We start from the raw sequence: 19,905 nt of genomic DNA, 5'->3' as shown, positions 1-19,905 counted from the left end.
TACAAAAAAAAACACTTTAATCTTGCCATAGCAGGGTTTTAACCCTCACTAAAATTAAAAACATTTAAATGAACCGCTTATCATGACATCAGCTTTCTATATAAATTATAACCAAGGGCCAGACGGTTAATGTGTGTGACGATCGCCCAGCGATGCCTCTGAAATCGCCCACACCACCGTCAAATGACCTAATTTGGTTGCCACCACCAACAGCATACACCCCACACACTGTGACATGCAGCTTTCCCTCCTCTACCTAAGGGGCAGATGGTCCTATTGACACTATGTCACTATGTCCTCAAAACCATGTTGCATATAGCCATGTGCACTTATCAAGCTCCAGATATTGTGCTGAATGTCGCTCTGTCACACAAAAAAGTTCTTCCTTTGGACACTGGGAGGTCCGGACAGGGTGGGTAAGAGATTATATTACCTATCAATTTTAATTAACATAACTAATGTAACTTAATGACAGTATGTTTGTTTAGGCTGAAGTTCCTCTTTAAAGGGGAACTGAAGAGAGAGGTATATGGGGGCTGTCATGTTTATTTCCTTTTAATCAATACCAGTTACCTGGCGGCCCTGCTGTTCTATTTCTCTGCACTAGTATCTGATTAAACCAGAAACAAGCATGCAGCTAGTCTTGTCAGATCAGACTTATAAGTCTGAACCACTGAAACACCTGGTCTGCTGCATGCTTGTTCAGGGGCTATGGCTAATAGTATTAGAGGCAGAGGATCAGCAGGGCTGCCAGGCAACTGGTATTGTCTAAAAGGAAATAAACATGACAGCCTCCATATACCTCTCTCTTCAGTTCCCCTTTAAGTTCCACATAATTCCAATACATTGAGCATTTCCCTGTTGTCTTTGCTAACAAATAACATTTTTAATTTTATTTTTATGTTTAAATCTATTCTCCATTTTTTAAGGCATGGGAATAGACACCACAGATCCAGCTTCAAGTCTGAAGTCCAAAGAATGGGATCAGCAAGTCCCTGATATTCTTATTTCAGTATTATATTTGCATGTTTCTGAAAGTACAGTACAACATGCTTAAACATTTCATAGAGGAAGGATGTTTTGCTCAAACTGTAATTGAACACTTTGTTCAACTCTCTGCTGCTGCTGCTACTGATCTGGTTGGGTCTGTTCCATTGTTATCTAGAGCAGGGTAATAAGATTGCCATGCTAGGGCCTTGATCTCATGGTGAACGAGTACAGTCTGTGTCGCACAGAGACGGCGCTGCATTATTTCAAAAGCTTTGAGAGTGTGACTCAGTTGTGTGATGTTGTCAGCGGCTTTTGACTGAATCATGAATACATCCAATTATGTGTGATGCTGACAGAAAAGAATATTGATAGCCAATAATTACAGGCTTTTCAGGCCAACAAAGCAGCTCTTTCCTCTTTTAATAAATTATCTAAGAACATCAATCTTAAAAATTACTATGCCACAACTGACCCAGACTGACTTGCCTGACTTTCTATCTGATGTGCTGCATGTGGACACATCCTGGCTTTTTTCCTACAAGATCAGTGTGGACTGTAGAATCGTAAGGAAATGTATTGTATTAACATTAGAGCACGCAATGAACAGCTCTTTATTGTGGCCATAGAAAATATTTTATTCGATATAACATGGGATTCATTCGTAATAGAACTCAAGGCATTATGAAGAGCAGTGCTTTAAAGTTACAAGCAGCCCGGTCTTAGCAACAGTACAGTGGCACTGCAGAGTTCAATACAAGTGCGCCTACGTCAGAGAAAATTTATTAGAGATGTTGGCCACCATCATAAAAGAGTCAAAGCCACCCTACTCAGACTAAACCCAATCTAAGAAGGCCTCTTAAAAAGCCTCAGCGTGAATGAGCTGCACAGACTTTGACACTGCTAACCATCATTTTTATCATTCAGGCATATCTGAATGATTAGAGCTACTTGAAGGCTGCCTCAAAGCAGCACAAAATATTTTAAGTATTAAAACTGTAACTGGACACAACTCAACTACAATATATTATTTTATCTCGAAGTGACTGAAAATGGCTGTATCTGCAAAAATGAATTTAGAAAATCAGTTTGCTTACAGAGGATTGCCATCAAATACTGACAGTAATGTTCCAGAAAAATATATCCCTTGAAAGCAGATTTTCTCAAATATGGCAACTACAAATACTGGTTGTTAAATGGAAATTCCAGTTATTAGCTTATAGACATGTTAAAAAATAAGTATACTCCATGTAAAATATATATATATATTTATAATTTAATAAGATAAAACTGAAGTCTGACCTTGCAAATTTTATTCAACAAAATATTATCAATTATGCAATTTTCTGTGGTGGAAAAGGTAACCATACCCTTGGCTCTTATGTCTTGTATTTACCCCAATGGACCTATCTTATAATTGTCTATCAGCCTTTGGCCTGTAACTCATTATCAGCCCTTTTCTAAGTGCTTATGATGGGAAAAGCTCTTGCTAATGTAATGCTATGAACGTGATCCCACTTGAGCGATGTGATTTTTTAAAAATCCCCCATAGCATTGCATTAGCAAGAGCTTTTCAAATCACAAGTACTTAGAAAAGAGCTGCTAGTGGGTCCCAGGCCTAAGAAATTGAAGGAGAGAAATGTTTGCCCAATCCTCCATGGAGAGTTTTTAACCTGTTAGATTGAGATTTTTGGGAATACAACCTGGTTCAATTCCTCAAACTTTGAATTGGCCATTTCAGAACTCTCTATTTGTTTTTCCCAATCTTACCATAGTGGATTTACTGGAATGTTTAAGGCCACTGTCCACTTATAAGATCCTGTCTCTATCCAATGATCACATGATCCTCAGGCACAGTCTGGCATATTGAAAAATTCTGACGGAATTATAAAATGGTCAACTTTTTAGGCCTCATTTCTCCAAACATCTACTGGCCCTGTGGCCAATGTGTTATACGAATCTTGTACATTTGCTTGGTTATCACCTTCCACATAAATGTATTGGGTCTTGTAGCCCAGTCATTTAAAGATATAGACTTGTGAGGGCCATAAACATGACAGCACTTAACATGGGTATGCCCTTGAGAAAGGTGGGAGAGCTGAAACCCACTTTGGGCGATTGAAGTAATACTTAAAGTGCATCTGAGGTGAACTTTTACTCATTGCATAATTGTGTTCTTTTCCTATTGTTTATAGGGCATTCCTCAAGCCAAATACTTTTTTGTTTTTGTTTTAATATTCTAATTCCCTATAAACTAAATAAACCATGCCCACAGGTTTTCGGAGAGCCTTGGCAGTAGCAAGGGCTCATGGGAGCTCAGTCTGGGCAGGAGGAGGAGGTGGTGTTACTAGCCATTGATTTCAGAGGCAGAGGGGAGGAGGGGGGGGTTAGGTTTTTTCACAGGCTTAGTGATCAAGATACAGATAAGCCTGCCTCTGTGTAATGTTTACAAACAACATGGCTGCAGTCATTGTATCACAGGAAGAAATAATCATTTTCTATTAAAGCTGTTTGCAGCTATATTTTCTGTGTAAACTATCTAAACTTTAGATAAGATATATAGACAAGTTACTTGTTATAGTTAGTTTTTCATCTCGGATCTGCTTTAAGTGAAAACAAACTGAAGTGATAAACAATTGTATCCTCCTACTCCTAAAAATGACTTTTAGATACCCCCCAGTTTATGTTATGTTTATCAATTTAGAAAAACAGGTTTATCTTTATTTTTTGGCCTCAGCTGAATGTAACCGTCAGTCTCTGTGTCTCAGGCCCCTTTCACACTTAATCAGTTATAACTGAAAGAAAACGGATTTGCAAAGTAATGCCCATGATTTCCTACGGCACAGTTCCCACTATAAGAGTTTGTTTTAACTGAAATCATCTTCGCAATGCACTGCTATGGAAAAAATGCATACTAACGCATACCAACTCATTAAAGGGAACCTAAACTGCGAAGGATATGGATTTTTCCTTTTAAAATAACACAATTGCCTGACTCTCCTGCAGATCCTGTGTTTCTAATACTTTTAGCCACAGCCCCTCAACAAGCATGTCGATCAGGTGCTCTGACTGTAGTCAGACTGGATTAGCTGCATGCTTGTTTCAGGTGTGTGATTCAGCCACTACTGCAGCCCAAGAGATCGGAAGGACTGACAAGCAACTGGTATTGTTTAAAAGGAAACATCCATATCCCTCTCAGTTAAGGTTCCCCTAAGTGTAAAAGGGCCCTCAGAGTGCTCAAGCATATGAACTATATCCGCTATCAAGTTTTATGCTTGGATTTCAGGTCCACAAGATATCCTCTAACAAATCCCATGTAAAAATACAAGTATTCATTTTTAATTACTGACTCAACTGCTCCAAAACACTGTAAAAGAAAGTCTAATTTGATGCAGTGTAGCTGAATGAGAGATGCTTTTACAGTAGTAAGGACTTGGGGAAACCAGACTGAGTTCCAAAGCCTTATAGAAAGTGTTCTGTAATGACTCAAGGGTAATAATAGCCCTGCAAATAGCTGCAGTTTGCAAGCTGATAAAATCATTGTTAAAAAGCATATACAGCACTATTTTTGAAAAATATTTCACAACACTACAGTGATCGTGTTTTTATAGCCAACAGGACATTCTAATTGGACAAGTTTACTTACCGCACTTTCCTCCCTTTACTTGCTTTTGTATCCACCTTCTTCTTGATTTTGCTTCTTAGCTTCTGAATTGCAAGCCACTGCCTGTAAATTAAAATCGAGCTATAGTTTAGAATCCATTGCCATCACTGAACATATAGATAATAGGGAAAATGTTGCCAATCCCTTGTACCAGAAAGTCATCAAACAGTGATTTCTACTGGTTGATGAGCAGACTGTGTCTTGCTGCAAGCACAGGCCTGCACAATATCAGTCTCTTATATGCCCCTCCAGCTTCTACTGGTGAGAATATGGGACATTACTTAGGAGAAGAGGCAAAGATTAGGTCAGACTTACTTATTAAAGTGGTGGGTGAGATCGCTCAACCTCTGTTACCAAGGCAAGGTGCTGGAAGCCAGTGCGGCAGATCAGGATACAGGAAAGCAGAATCCGCACACCCGCAGGTAAAGTCCAAGGGTTTTTATTCAATGTAGTTCACAAAGGCAGTAAAATGGCTGACATGTTTCGGATCTTATCCTTACTCATAGCCTAAACATACTGAAATGCAGGTGGTCCATATATACAGCCCAGGCTCCACCCCTAGGTGTATACAACCAAGAGGCCAGAAAGATTTAAAGCCGCAGGACTCAGCCTGCACAGGAGTGTAAGTCAATGGGCATATATATACATGGAAAGACCACCCTCACAAAAATCACAAATACATTAATAATAATACATGATACAAAGATACAATAATGAAAAGTACAAGCATACAAATGTATAAAAATACAAAAGTACAAAGAGTACAAAAACAGAAATAAAACATTTTCAGTATATAAAATTGATATCCCACCTAGCGTTAAGACCATACGGTTCCCTGGTACCCATCTGTAGGATCCAAAAAGCCTCCCGTGTACGTAATTTCATATAGAGATCACATCGTCTAAAGGGGGCAATAACCCTCTCAATCCCCTGGAATGAGAAGCCCTCCATATTACAACCATGCTTCTCCCTGTAGTGTCTCGCAACATTGCTAATATTATCTGTGTTCCAGGAGGCCGCATTAAAATGCTCAGAGATCCTTTGTCTCAAGCACCGCGTGGTGCAACCCACATATTGTAGGTTGCAAATCGTGCATGTGACCACATAGACAACAGATTTAGTACTGCAGTTAATAAATTGTCGTATAGAAAAAGTTTTTTGATTAGCAGTCGAAGAGACACCACGTGAGGAACGATGGTAAATGCAATAATTACAGGAGGGAAGTCCATATCTATGTGACCCTAAAAGGGACAACCATGTAGATCGCTGGGAAACAGAATTGGATTGAAACAAGCTGGGGGAAAGGGTAGACGACAAGGATGGGGCCCTTTTATAAGCAAATCTGCACCCCGGCTCCAGTATTTTATGCAGCTTATCATCAGCATACAGTACAGGTATATACTTCTTGATCACACCAACAACTTGGTTATATTGTTGACTATATGTAGTAGTAAAGTTTAAAGGGGCAGCATTCGAATCCCGTGCATCGCCAGGGCTGTTACTCAGAAGTCTATCCCTGTCTCTAGAACTGGCAATTCTTTGGGCCCTATCTAAAACAGAGTCAGGGTAGCCCCTAGACCTGAAACGTGATCTAAGAGCAGAAAATTCCTGAATGGTGAACTCCTCTGTGGAGCAGTTTCTCCTCGCCCTAATGTATTCACCTACGGGGACCCCTCTAAATGTATGTCTCGGATGACAACTGGTGGCTTGAAGTAAGGAATTTCCAGCACAAGGCTTCCTATACGTTCTGGTCTCTATCCTACCTGACTCACCAAAACCAAATAAGGTAATATCAAGAAAATCTATTTGCATATCATTGGATATACAGGTGAAGGAAAGATTGAAATCATTTGCGTTAAGGTATGACAAAAATTCTTGCAAAGTGTCATCTGTACCCTGCCAAATTAGCAGGAGGTCGTCAATGAAACGGCCGTACCAAACAATAGAGTCTAAAAAGGGGTTCAAGCCAGCTGCAGGACCCTAACACTTACATACATCTCTCTGGGGACCCTACTTTTGACTATAAGTTGGAATTTGACCAACTGATCTCTATAGGAGAATCTATGGGGCTACTCAAGAAGAATATGGCTGAATATCTTAGGGTACGGAATCCAGTCATTCCCATCTTCCATCACCTCCCCAAGGTGCACAAACCTGCCACCCCACCAGAGGGTAGGCCCATTGTTTCTGGGATTGGGTCCCTTGGGGAGAGATTGGGTGAATGGCTGGATTCCCACCTGCAGCCCTTAGTTTTGAGACTTCCAGGCCTCATCAAGGACACGAAACATGTTCTGGCTAGTTTAGATGATGTACATTGGCAACCACACTACAAATGGGTGACCCTTGACGTTAGGGCTCTATATTCCTCTATCCCACATGGCTTAGCGGGTGTTGCTCTTGAGTTTCACTTGTCTACATATAGCTCTTTTTCAGCTTCACTCCAAGCCTATATTTTGGTAGTGACGGAGTTCCTCCTGTCACATAATTATTTTTCATTTGATGGGGGGTTCTATCTCCAGAAGTGCGGAGCTTCTATGGGAGCGAAATTTTCGCCCTCTCTCGCCAACCTCTTTATGGGGTGGTGGGAGGAGCTCCGCATTTTTGGAGATTTGAACCCCTTTTTAGACTCTATTGTTTGGTACGGCCGTTTCATTGACGACCTCCTGCTAATTTGGCAGGGTACAGATGACACTTTGCAAGAATTTTTGTCATACCTTAACGCAAATGATTTCAATCTTTCCTTCACCTGTATATCCAATGATATGCAAATAGATTTTCTTGATATTACCTTATTTGGTTTTGGTGAGTCAGGTAGGATAGAGACCAGAACGTATAGGAAGCCTTGTGCTGGAAATTCCTTACTTCAAGCCACCAGTTGTCATCCGAGACATACACTTAGAGGGGTCCCCGTAGGTGAATACATTAGGGCGAGGAGAAACTGCTCCACAGAGGAGTTCACCATTCAGGAATTTTCTGCTCTTAGATCACGTTTCAGGTCTAGGGGCTACCCTGACTCTGTTTTAGATAGGGCCCAAAGAATTGCCAGTTCTAGAGACAGGGATAGACTTCTGAGTAACAGCCCTGGCGATGCACGGGATTCGAATGCTGCCCCTTTAAACTTTACTACTACATATAGTCAACAATATAACCAAGTTGTTGGTGTGATCAAGAAGTATATACCTGTACTGTATGCTGATGATAAGCTGCATAAAATACTGGAGCCGGGGTGCAGATTTGCTTATAAAAGGGCCCCATCCTTGTCGTCTACCCTTTCCCCCAGCTTGTTTCAATCCAATTCTGTTTCCCAGCGATCTACATGGTTGTCCCTTTTAGGGTCACATAGATGTGGACTTCCCTCCTGTAATTATTGCATTTACCATCGTTCCTCACGTGGTGTCTCTTCGACTGCTAATCAAAAAACTTTTTCTATACGACAATTTATTAACTGCAGTACTAAATCTGTTGTCTATGTGGTCACATGCACGATTTGCAACCTACAATATGTGGGTTGCACCACGCGGTGCTTGAGACAAAGGATCTCTGAGCATTTTAATGCGGCCTCCTGGAACACAGATAATATTAGCAATGTTGCGAGACACTACAGGGAGAAGCATGGTTGTAATATGGAGGGCTTCTCATTCCAGGGGATTGAGAGGGTTATTGCCCCCTTTAGACGATGTGATCTCTATATGAAATTACGTACACGGGAGGCTTTTTGGATCCTACAGATGGGTACCAGGGAACCGTATGGTCTTAACGCTAGGTGGGATATCAATTTTATATACTGAAAATGTTTTATTTCTGTTTTTGTACTCTTTGTACTTTTGTATTTTTATACATTTGTATGCTTGTACTTTTCATTATTGTATCTTTGTATCATGTATTATTATTAATGTATTTGTGATTTTTGTGAGGGTGGTCTTTCCATGTATATATATGCCCATTGACTTACACTCCTGTGCAGGCTGAGTCCTGCGGCTTTAAATCTTTCTGGCCTCTTGGTTGTATACACCTAGGGGTGGAGCCTGGGCTGTATATATGGACCACCTGCATTTCAGTATGTTTAGGCTATGAGTAAGGATAAGATCCGAAACATGTCAGCCATTTTACTGCCTTTGTGAACTACATTGAATAAAAACCCTTGGACTTTACCTGCGGGTGTGCGGATTCTGCTTTCCTGTATCCAGACTTACTTATTACCAGTGCTATAAGCAAAAAGTTTAAAGGGGAACTTCAGCCTAAACAAACATACTGTCATTAAGTTACATTAGTTATGTTAATTAGAATAGAGAGGTAATATAATTTTTTTTACCCACCCTGTTTTAAAAGAACAGGCAAATGTTTGTGATTCATGGGGGCTGCCATCTTTGTCATGGGGGCAGCCATATTTTTAGTTGAAAGGAGGTGACAGGGAGCATAAGACATTTCCAACTGTCCTGTGTCCTGATAACTCCTCCCAGCTGCACACGCTAGGCTTCAAATGTTAAATTCAAAATGTTAAAAAAAAAAATTGCACCAAAACAGCAGAACGAGAACAACAACATCAGAAATCCCATCATGCTTTGCACAGCATCAGGGGAAAAAAGCCTGGGCAGTTTTCTTCTGTGCAGCTAAAAATGAGGCTTGTATAAGAGAAACAAAGTTCTGATGCTGTGAAACTATTAAAGAAACACCAGGACTTTTTAGTCCTGCTGAGTCGATCTTTAGTCTGGAGGTTCACTTTAATTTCAGCGAAGCAGTATTACATTTAGGACATGAAGAATAAGCAGTTTGATAGTATCATGCAAAAGGGGATCTCATCTGGTCAGGAAAACACAGCTGGTTTGACTCTTTTTGAACATCACAGAAGCTACATTACAAATGAAAAAGCATTTACAAACCAAAGATTCACAAACTAAACAGAAGTACTGACACAACTTCTGCCTACTTGATCACTGGAAACTTTAGGCGTTTGAGAGGGATATGGAGGCTGTCATAATTTACTTTTTAACAATACAAGCTGCCTGGCAGCCCTGCTGGTCTATTTGGCTGCAGTGGTGTCTGAATCAAGCCCGAAACAAGCATACATCTAATATTGTCAGATTTTACAAAAATGTCAGAAACACCTGATCTACTGCATACTTGTTCAGGATCTATGGCCAAAAGTATTTGAGGCAGAGGATCAGCAGGATAGCTAAGCAACTGGTCTTGCTTACAAGGAAATAAATATGGCAGCATCCATATGCCTCTCGTTACAGTTGTCTTTTAAGGTGGCCATACACTTACAGATAGCCACCAGATTCTGCCATCAGATAACATCCTGACCAGACCATACAGAGATACGCTCACCTGTCCACCAGTCACTACTCCTACTCTCTCCTCACTCCATCAATGCCAGGGTACCTGTATCCCATGATCTGGTGGCATGTACGTTACCTGACCATGTACATGACATTGGTCATGGGCGACAGTAACAGGAGAGGACACAAAAGAAACCTGCCAGCGGACAGGTGAGTGTGCGCCCTGATGCACCACTCTCCACAGGTCTGGGGGAGCACATTTTAGATGGGGAGGAGCCAAGGGGCTGTTTCCATCGGTCATCCTTATGGTGGCCATACACGGTACAATAAAAACGTTCGATTTTCCAGTTTTTTCGATCTAAATGATCGAATTGATTGAAAGTTGAAAAAAAAAATTTCGATCAAGAAATTCGAACGATTATCCAGTTTTTTCGGGAAAAATGATCGGACATGCTGGAAAAATCTTTATATTAGATCTAACGGAATAATTGAACTAAATTATCTAATTGAAAAATTGTACCATGTATGGCCACCATTAGATCCACCACAGCTATTGCCACACACAAGAACAGCCCTATTTAAAGCAAGATCTTTACAACCTGCATGATCTCTGGCAGATTTTATCATAATGATCACGTCTTTTGGGAAAATTGAACAAGTGTATGGGCATTACTCCTCCAGTTACCCTGATAAGATTATGGTTGCAGGACCAAGAGGGAGACTGGAGTATTTTGGTAGCAGAGAAAAAAAAACTGCGGTAAAGCAGTGGACCTTGAGAAGAAAAGGAATTGTTAAGAAAAAGATTTTGAAGAGAGGACACTGAGTGACTGGGAATACAGGTATTGCTATATCCTGCTCTGCCATTCCTATTGCAAACCCTCTACTCTGCAGTGTTCCTTAACCCTGTCCTCAAGGCCCACCAACAGTGCATGTGTTGTCGAAATCCACTAAGGGAGTTAATCAGGTCTGCTGAGACATTAGTGACCCCACCTGTGCATGTTGTGGTTTCCTGCAAAACATGTACGGCTGGTGGGCCTTGAGGATGGGGTTGGGGAGCTCTGCTCTACTGGATGTGCCGTATGTCTATGTATTATCTATATAACCCTTTGTATTTAGTCATGGTTTATTAATGTGACAGGTAAGTGCTATGGAAATGCTGGCACTGTACAAAATGATAAAAAAAAAAGTATTGTGATAAAGATGTAACCATCAGGCTTGTCAAAGTTTAGAATGCAGGTTATGGAAGAATTAAAAACATACAAGGTAGCAATCATTGTGAGTGTATTTTTTATGTATTTATACATTCATCAATAATTAGTTTTAACAGCGCCAACAGCAGTAGAGAGCATAAACTTTAGGAAAACAATTACTGGCCTTCATTACAATTGCCCTCTTTCCACTGGCTTCTGTGCTGCAATTATTATACATAACTTCTTTACATTGTGATAAGATATATGTTTTATCATTTAAAAAGGAATAGGTATGTGTAGCCTATTGTATTTCAAAACAAGCCACACTAGACATAATAGAAATATGTTCAGACCACGAGGCAGTATTTATTTTGTCAATAATTCACTCCTGTCCGCAGAGAATAAGGCAGAGTTGAAGCTAGAGAGTTAAATAATAATTATAGAGATGATCAATGGTTAATCAATAAAGGGTATTGCTACATGCCCCGCAAAAGGGCAGGAGGTTCTGAAAGCTGTTTTAACATGTGAACCAAAGAGTTATACCAATACATATTTTAAAATCTATAGTACAGCACGTTACCGTGGGAAATCCATTACAATTGTGTGTTGTTGTTTTTTTTACCATATTCATTTCTGGATACACTTTCAAAAACCTTTGGCTATTCTACTCTAAATAATACAATGCTTTAATGCCTGGGCACTGCTTAAAATCTCAGCATCTGTCCCTGTGTCTCCCCTATGTAATATGGAACGTCTTTTAAAAAGCTACATCTCTGAAGTTGGAAAGCAAAACGTCATTGCAACCAGGTTTTCCTACTTCTGTAAATTCGGTAGAGAGAAGCAAAAAGTGGCACCAGTATTAAACTTGGTTCTAACTTGCGATGGTTCATTCGGTGCAGAGCGGACCTGTTCAGGGTCCGCTCAATTTTCTCATCGTGTTCATGGCGGATACGGATCAGTTTTTATTTGACATGGAAGCAGACCTATAGGTCTGCATTTGATCTGTTTGCTCAGTTTTACTTGCAAGTGCTATCATGGATGTTTCACATCAAAAAGTACTAGCGATTTTGAAGCAATTTTGGATTGATTTTATAGCGATTTGGTGTGAAATAGCCCATAGCATTTCATTGTCCAAACACTTTTCAAAACACTGGAAAGCACTGGTGCTCAGAAAAGCTCTGAAGCACTCTTGGTGTGGGCAGCCTTTACTCCTTTTTTTCCTCCATGCACGAGTGCTTCATTCTACTGGTCATGCCCAGTCCAAGTGCGCTTGTCCTTGTCCACAGCAGGGAGTGTGGCCTGAAGAAACCTATTTGACTTGTACTGAGTTAAATAGGTACAGAGGGTCCATGTGCTGTATCAGTGGGCTGCATGAGGATTCAGGAAACATTTGGACCATACAGAGGCTTCCCACTACTGAGGCAAGTATGTAATTTTTCACTTTTTTTTTATTCATGTGTACTTTAAGCACAGATGAAGGACTACTAATCACTGTGCTTTACCTCTTTAAAAGTATCATTACCCTTTAATATGGAATCACACCAAGGAGACAAAATGATTTTACGTTAGCATGGGAAAATTATGTTTTATGTTTTATACTGCTGTATATTCCAGCTAGTGAGAGTTCCCCTTAATTTCTTGCCAAAATGACCAATGTCACTGGGACAGAAGTGGGAACAAACAAAGTGAGAACAAACCTTCTCAACTGACACAGGAAGAATTAGATGTCCATTTTTTCACTGAGCATATTCTTTCCCTTTCCACCACAATACCCAGGCAAGAGTCACATTACCAGCATAGAAATTATGATATTCTAGAAGAAAGGAGAACAGTTTAGATGCCTGTTAAAGGGACCCTGAGTGCTAAATAAAAACAAAATTTGGATTTACCTGGGGCTTCCTCCAGTCCCCTATAGCCCTCAAGGTCCTCCGGCATCCTCTTTTTCCATCTCCTGGTCCTGCTGGTAGCTCTAGTAATCGGTGACTTCGGATGAAGTTACGCGTGCGCACCCCCGTTGCGTCATCACGCCGGCTGCTGTAAACCTCCTGCGCATGTGCGGTTCAGTCTTTAGGGAACCGTGCATGCATTGGAGGCTTATGGTGGCTGGTGTGATGACGCGACGGGTCAGCGGCGGCGGTGCACATGCAGGACTTCACCCGAAGTCGCCAATTACTGGAGCCACCAGCAGGACCGGAAGAGGAAAGAAGAGGATGCCAAAAGACCTCGCGGGCTAAGGGAGGCTGGAGGAAGCCCCAGGTAAGTCAAAATTTCATTTTTATTTAGCGCTCAGAGTCCCTTTAAAGCAAGCATAAATTTTGCAGATTAAATGTTAGATTTAAAAAAATAAAAAACCCATTGAATCTAATAAGTGCTTGACGAGGATTTCCCTCAATTAGAACTGTATTTAACTGCTTAGTCGACTGAACATTAATTGAGAAAGTTGTTCGTCTGGAGATCAAGCGATGGCACTCAGGTGAGGAGTTCTTGGGAAGTGGTACAAAAGTGAGGCTCCATAGCTTTATGCAGCAGCAAGCAGTACAAAGCTTGCAGCTGCATTGGGGACAATGTGACCATACAAAAAACAATGGTCACCAGATCGATCTCTCTCTGATCGAATCTGAGGGATCTATTACCTGCTCACACACTGCAGACAGATTTCCAAATTATCCTAGCGCCACCACCTCCCGGGCCATTTCTCTTGTGGTGAGTGTTACAGGCTCATCTGCCACACTGGCATAACTCGTGTCTTATTTGAACTGCCACCGCAAGCGCCAGTACCACGTGGGCCCACCACATGTAGTGGCATTAGCTCATGCGATGGTGTCACATCGTACACACGCTTGTGATGGCAACTCATAAAGACACCAGACACAGGAGGAGAGGAGGAGATGCGCCGGTGTGACAGGTGAGCCTGCGACATTCATCATAGGGTGTACACAAACACTTGGGGTGGAGACTGGCCAGGGGTCCTCTGGACATGGGCATACCAATGTAGTTACCGCTGCGGACCCGATCAAGCCTTTGTGACCGAGATTTTCCAGCATGCCCGATTGTTCCTTTTCATCCGGAAATTGATCAACACTAACGATCGGTGGCCATGTTGCGGCATCCATCTCTGCCAGAAATTGCTTGACTATCAATGCTGAAAATCGAGTAATGTATTGGCACCCTAATAAGGCAAGTGATCGATATCAGGTAGACGTCCATTGTAACTACATTTTATATATGTATATCTGGCTTTCCATTGTTAAAGTTTTAGCCAGGAGTTTATTTGCTTAACAGTTTATCAGTATTGGTATATAAGGCTTCAATGGACATTTCGCCTGAACACAAAGTTATAGGACAAGATCTGCTCGCCTTCCATCTGAAATTCTGTTATTTCTTTTACAGCTATTATAGTTTCTCAAATGTTTTTGCATAACAATTTTGTATTTTATGTAGTGTGTTCTACATACAAAAATAAAACTCTTACAAAAATGCACTGGGATTTGTGAATGCTTATTGCTCTACTACATCTTATTACATGGAATGGGAGGATGAGGGGCACAGAAATAAGTTATTGCACATTTAATGTCGGGCCTAATGAAATTTCTCTTAAAGAATAATGGCTGTGACATCACCGGAAAACATTACAGACCATGATTAATGTCAAGAAGAATAGTTTTATCCAGTCTTTATGGCTCATGTAATTGTACTTGACCTCTGTGCTGTTAGACTTTCTCCTCTCTCATCAGAGAAGACACATGCCAGAGACAAGAGTGAGACTGTAGAATGCTTTACACTTACCTGCCCATGGCTACTTGGTCATTGGGGTCTACAGAACTGGTCCTCCGCTCTATTAGCTCTCGCAGCAACTACAAGAGAATGTGAGACATTACTCAGGCTTTGCTTAATCAATGAATCAAAATAGCCAATTTTGTGGCTCTAAGGTTATAAAATATGTAATGGAAACTTGAATCCTGATTTTCCTGATGCAAGAAGTAGAACACATTAATATTTGAAGCTCTACATGAAAAGGACTGCTAGACTATAGTTACAATTTCAGAAAGGTTGTATCTTTATTCCACAGTGTAAAGTTATGTTTGTAGCTTTTTACTCAGGTTGACTATGTACTAAAATCTGGATACTCAGATTTGTTGATCAGCAACATCACTGGCTGACAAATGAAAAATAACCATCCTATGATCCCCTCATCTCTTCAGTAGCTCTGATCCTCATTTCAGGATTGGTGAAATGCACAAATCTACATTTAGCCATTTATTGAAACTGAAATTGATCAGCTATGAAAGAGTCTGGGTTTCAGAAACTATTCTTACAATTGGGATCTGATCATGCAGGGAAGAGGGGGCATTATCTGTTGAACATATTGGTCTAATTAAAAGCTAGAACATCTTATTTACGTATATGTGTGATTGTATGTACTTTACACACTGCTTATCTTTCTGCTTGATTGTAAGTTCTATTAATATAATCAAACTTATAAGTTAAAAAAAGAAAAGGTTTAACATCTAATGCCATAAAGAAGCCATGTTTTCCATATCCTTGATACTAAAGAAATTATATAAGATACATTAACATTAAAAAAGGAATACATTTTAAAAATAAAAAAATCTGTATAACACATTTATATGCACAATTACAAGGCATAAACATGTAAACAATCATACATTACATATTTTTAATATCCTTGCACACAGTGTTCTGTGGCAGTAAAGGCTTGTACCCACCTCACGATTCTTCAGAGGACGGGCAATTTTTTGAGCAACGAGCATTCATTTCTGCAATCTTGGGAGGTGGGTACAAGTGTGCAATTAGGCGATCAATAATGACTGTCACGGTGGATGGGATCTTTTGTCTATTGTGGACCAAATTACAAAGGGCTGTATTCAACTACCAGCATTTTGTGACGCAATTTCAGTCGCTATCGGATTACAAAATGCTAGGCACTCACTTAACTTATGGAAACCGCACAGGGATGTTTCAATCAATTTGATGCGATTTTTATTGAATGCTATTATTGTGCCTGCTGCATTTTTCGTGCTCTAGATTCTATACGAAATATAGTAGTACAGGAAAATTGCAGAACAATCTCAACGCTTTGTGATTTTTCCATGTTTCGGCAATTAAGAATATTTTCCCACCCGTTTTTTTTTCTCTCCTGTCAAAACTTGCAAATGAACCACAGTCGCATTGTACACCCGACTGGGCAAAAAAACTACAGTGGAAAATGGGAGAAAGGCAATGAAATCACAGCATGATTGCATGTCTCAGAGTAAAACAAAACAAAATCAGATAGAAAAGCACAGAAAGAGAAAGCGCAGAAACAACTGCAGTTGAAATCTCACTTGTCAATTTAATTTCAGCCGTATTGCCTAATGCAGGGAGGTGTGCAGGCATGTTTATATACAATACATGTGTACACTTACATACAGTGGTTTGCAAAAGTATTCGGCCCCCTTGCAGTTTTCCACATTTTGTCATATTACTGCCAGAAACATGGATCCATTTTATTGGAATTCCACGTGAAAGACCAATACAAAGTGGTGTACACGTGAGAAGTGGAACGAAAATCATACATGATTCCAAACATTTAAAAAAAAACACAAAAAAAACTGCAAAGTGGAGTGTGCGTAATTATTCATCCCCGAGTCAATACTTTGTAGAACCACCTTTTTCTGCAATTACAGCTGCCAGTCTTTTAAGGTATGTCTCTACCAGCTTTGCACATCTAGAGACTGAAATCCTTGCCCATTCTCCTTTGCAAAACAACTCCAGCTCAGTCAGATTAGGTGGACAACGTTTGTGAACCGCAGTTTTCAGATCTTGCCACAGATTCTCGATTGGATTTAGATCTGGACTTTGACTGGGCCATTCTAACACATGGATAAGTTTTGTTTTAAACCATTCCATTGTTGCCCTGGCTTTATGTTTAGGGTCATTGTCCTTCTGGAAGTTGAACTACCGCCTCAAGTCTTTTGCAGACTCCAAGAGGTTTTCTTCCAAGATTGCCCTGTATTTGGCTCCATCCATCTTCCCATCAACTCTGACCAGCTTCCCTGTCCCTGCTGAAGAGAAGCACCACCAGAGCATGAAGCAGCCACCACATTTGACAGTGGGAATGGTGTGCTCATAGTGATGTGCAGTGTTAGTTTTCCGCCACACATAGCGTTTTGCATTTTGGCCATAAAGTTCCATTTTGGTCTCATCTGACCAGAGCACCTTCTTCCATATGTTTGCTGTGTCCCCCACATGGCTTGTGGCAAACTGCAAATGGGACTCCTCATGCTTTTCTGTTAACAATGGCTTTCTTCTTGCCACTCTTCCATAAAGGCCAACTTTGTGCAGTGCACAACTAATAATTGTCCTATGGACAGATTCCCCCATCTGAGCTGTAGATCTCTACAGCTCGTCCAGAGTCATCATGGGCCTCTTGACTGCATTTCTGATCAGCGCTCTCCTTGTTCGGCCTGTGAGTTTAGGTGGACGGCCTTGTCTTGGTAGGTTTACAGTTGTGCCATACTGCTTCCATTTCTGAATGATCGCTTGAACAGTGCTCCATGGGATGTTCAAGGCTTTGGAAATCTTTTTGTAGCCTAAGCCTGCTTTCAATTTCTCAATAACTTTATCCCTGACCTGTCTGGTGAGTTCTTTGGACTTCATGGTGTTGTTGCTCCCAATATTCTCTTAGACAACCTCTGAGGCCGTCACAGAGCAGCTGTATTTGTACTGATGTTAGATTACACACAGGTGCACTCTATTTAGTCATTAGCACTCATCAGGCAATGTCTATGGGCAACTGACTGGGGCTGCACTCAGACCAAAGGGGGATGAATAATTACGCACACCCCACTTTGCAGTTATTTATTTGTAAAAAATATTTGGAATCATGTATGATTTTCGTTCCACTTCTCACGTATACACCACATTGTATTGGTCTTTCACGTGGAATTCCAATAAAATTGATAAAGGTTTGTGGCAGTAATATGACAAAATGTGGAAAACTTCAAGGGGGCCGAATACTTTTGCAAACCACTGTATAAGCAGTACATTTCCCCTAGATTAAGATGCAGTTTACACAAATGTTCCCATCACCTACAGTAGGCAGTAGAAATCTGATAAATCTGACACGTTTTAGATCAGTCCGTCTGCTCATGGGAGATTCGCTGCTTTATTCTTTACAAAACCACTCACCGGAAAGAATCCATGCAAAGATGCTGGCCAGCCTCCCTACACTCCAGTACACTAATTTGGCAGTTAGACCGAGAAACTGACATCCAGTAAGTGCTTTTGAGAACAAAGAAAACTGAGAAATCCCCATAAAGAATACCTGGTTTCCCAGAACGCTCTTGGAGGATAATTCCCCATAGCTTAACAGCCTAGGCTAAGCATCACTGGGATGGCAGGGCTACATACCAATATGCAGCAAAATAGACATAGGAAGTGTTTCTGAAGCTAGGAGAATTACAGTGAAAGTGAGTATGCTGAATAATTTACTGCATTCCACTGTCTGTAAGTCTCTACAGCGCCTCCTTAAGCATACACGTGTATTTTCCTATATTTTTTCACACTACTGGTCCTTTAATGTGCATAACTACAGTTAAGTGAATAATTATTTTTTTTATTAGAACGTGAAAAATGCAAGAATCCTCAGGCCAAAAATGTATTAAAATATTTCAACATATGTGCTAGTGGCGGGTACATCCTCAAAACATCTGGTCAGCAGAAGACCTCCTGAAGGTCCTGACTAAATGAACAATTTCAAATATGGTACAAGAGCAAGTACATGACATAGTACGGTTAGATTTTATAAAACATCTAAATTATACTTCCTAGGACACAGCACTGACAGAGAACATGTAGTGAATGCCTTGGCACTGTGTTCCTGAGCAAACTGTTCTATATTCAGCTACACTAGCAAACATGACACAAAAATTAATTGCATTATAGCAGAGATAAGAAACAAGCTTGATCGGCTGGTCATGACCACCAGAAACAAACACGGCTGTACCTAGCAATATATTTTATGGACAGAATGATTCTCTCATGGGGAAGGAAAATAAAAAGCAGAAGAATGAATATTAATATTTCTGATTTAAAAATGTAAGTGTACCTGTGCATAAAACCTGTGCGTAAGATGTGCTTGCAGGTGCTGTACTGCCATTCATGCTCTGGTATAGGCTAGCCCTCACCTCACTGACTAAAGGCCTCAGCTACTTTAGCAAGGCATGGAGCAGATCTCCAGCTTTGCACCAAGAAGTAGTATTGGGAGACTTGCACATTAAGGGCTTGATTCACAAAGCGGTGCTAACTGTTAGCACGGCCGTTTTCGCGTGAATTTTCATATTGCGCGCGATCGCAAATTTTCGCGCGAAGCGATAACGTTTTTGCGCGCAAACGCGAATTTTTACCGCAAAATCGATATCGTTTAAAACGTTTTCGTTTAGCGCGAAAATTCTCGATCGCGCGCAATGCGAAAATTCACGCGAAAACGGCCGTGCTAACAGTTAGCACCGCTTTGTGAATCAAGCCCAAAAAGTCCCATTGAACTGATAAATTGCCACTTCTGTACTAACACTTGTTTGTAAAAGTACAGTTGCACACTAGAGAGTATCTAACCCTCTCTGCGCCAAAGATTTCTGTGGTTTTTCACTTGCATGAGTAATAGGCAAACAATGTAAGAAATATATAGAAAAAAATATACTCTCAACCTTTTTCAAAAAATAAATAAAGGATCTATTCTAGAAGAAAATACTAGTACTGATCTTGTACTTCCAACCATGTTTGT

At 40.6% G+C, this 19,905-nt stretch overlaps 1 protein-coding gene across 2 annotated transcripts in view; it reads right to left on the bottom strand.

The window, feature by feature from the left end:
• AATF (apoptosis antagonizing transcription factor) overlaps window positions 1-19,905 on the bottom strand; it is a 228,590-nt gene that overhangs the window by 63,091 nt on the left and 145,594 nt on the right. For both annotated transcript variants that reach the window (XM_068269363.1, XM_068269364.1), the window contains exons 9-10: window positions 14,907-14,974; window positions 4,634-4,714 (exon numbers count right to left, since the gene is read on the bottom strand). In XM_068269363.1, the coding sequence (XP_068125464.1) occupies window positions 4,634-4,714; window positions 14,907-14,974 (149 nt within the window). The remainder of the gene's footprint in view (window positions 1-4,633; window positions 4,715-14,906; window positions 14,975-19,905) is intronic.

Source organism: Hyperolius riggenbachi, chromosome 2, assembly GCF_040937935.1.
Source record: "Hyperolius riggenbachi isolate aHypRig1 chromosome 2, aHypRig1.pri, whole genome shotgun sequence".
Lineage (NCBI taxonomy): Eukaryota > Metazoa > Chordata > Amphibia > Anura > Hyperoliidae > Hyperolius > Hyperolius riggenbachi.
Note: the sequence above shows the minus strand (reverse complement) of the source record. Positions and strands in the feature narration are given on the sequence as shown.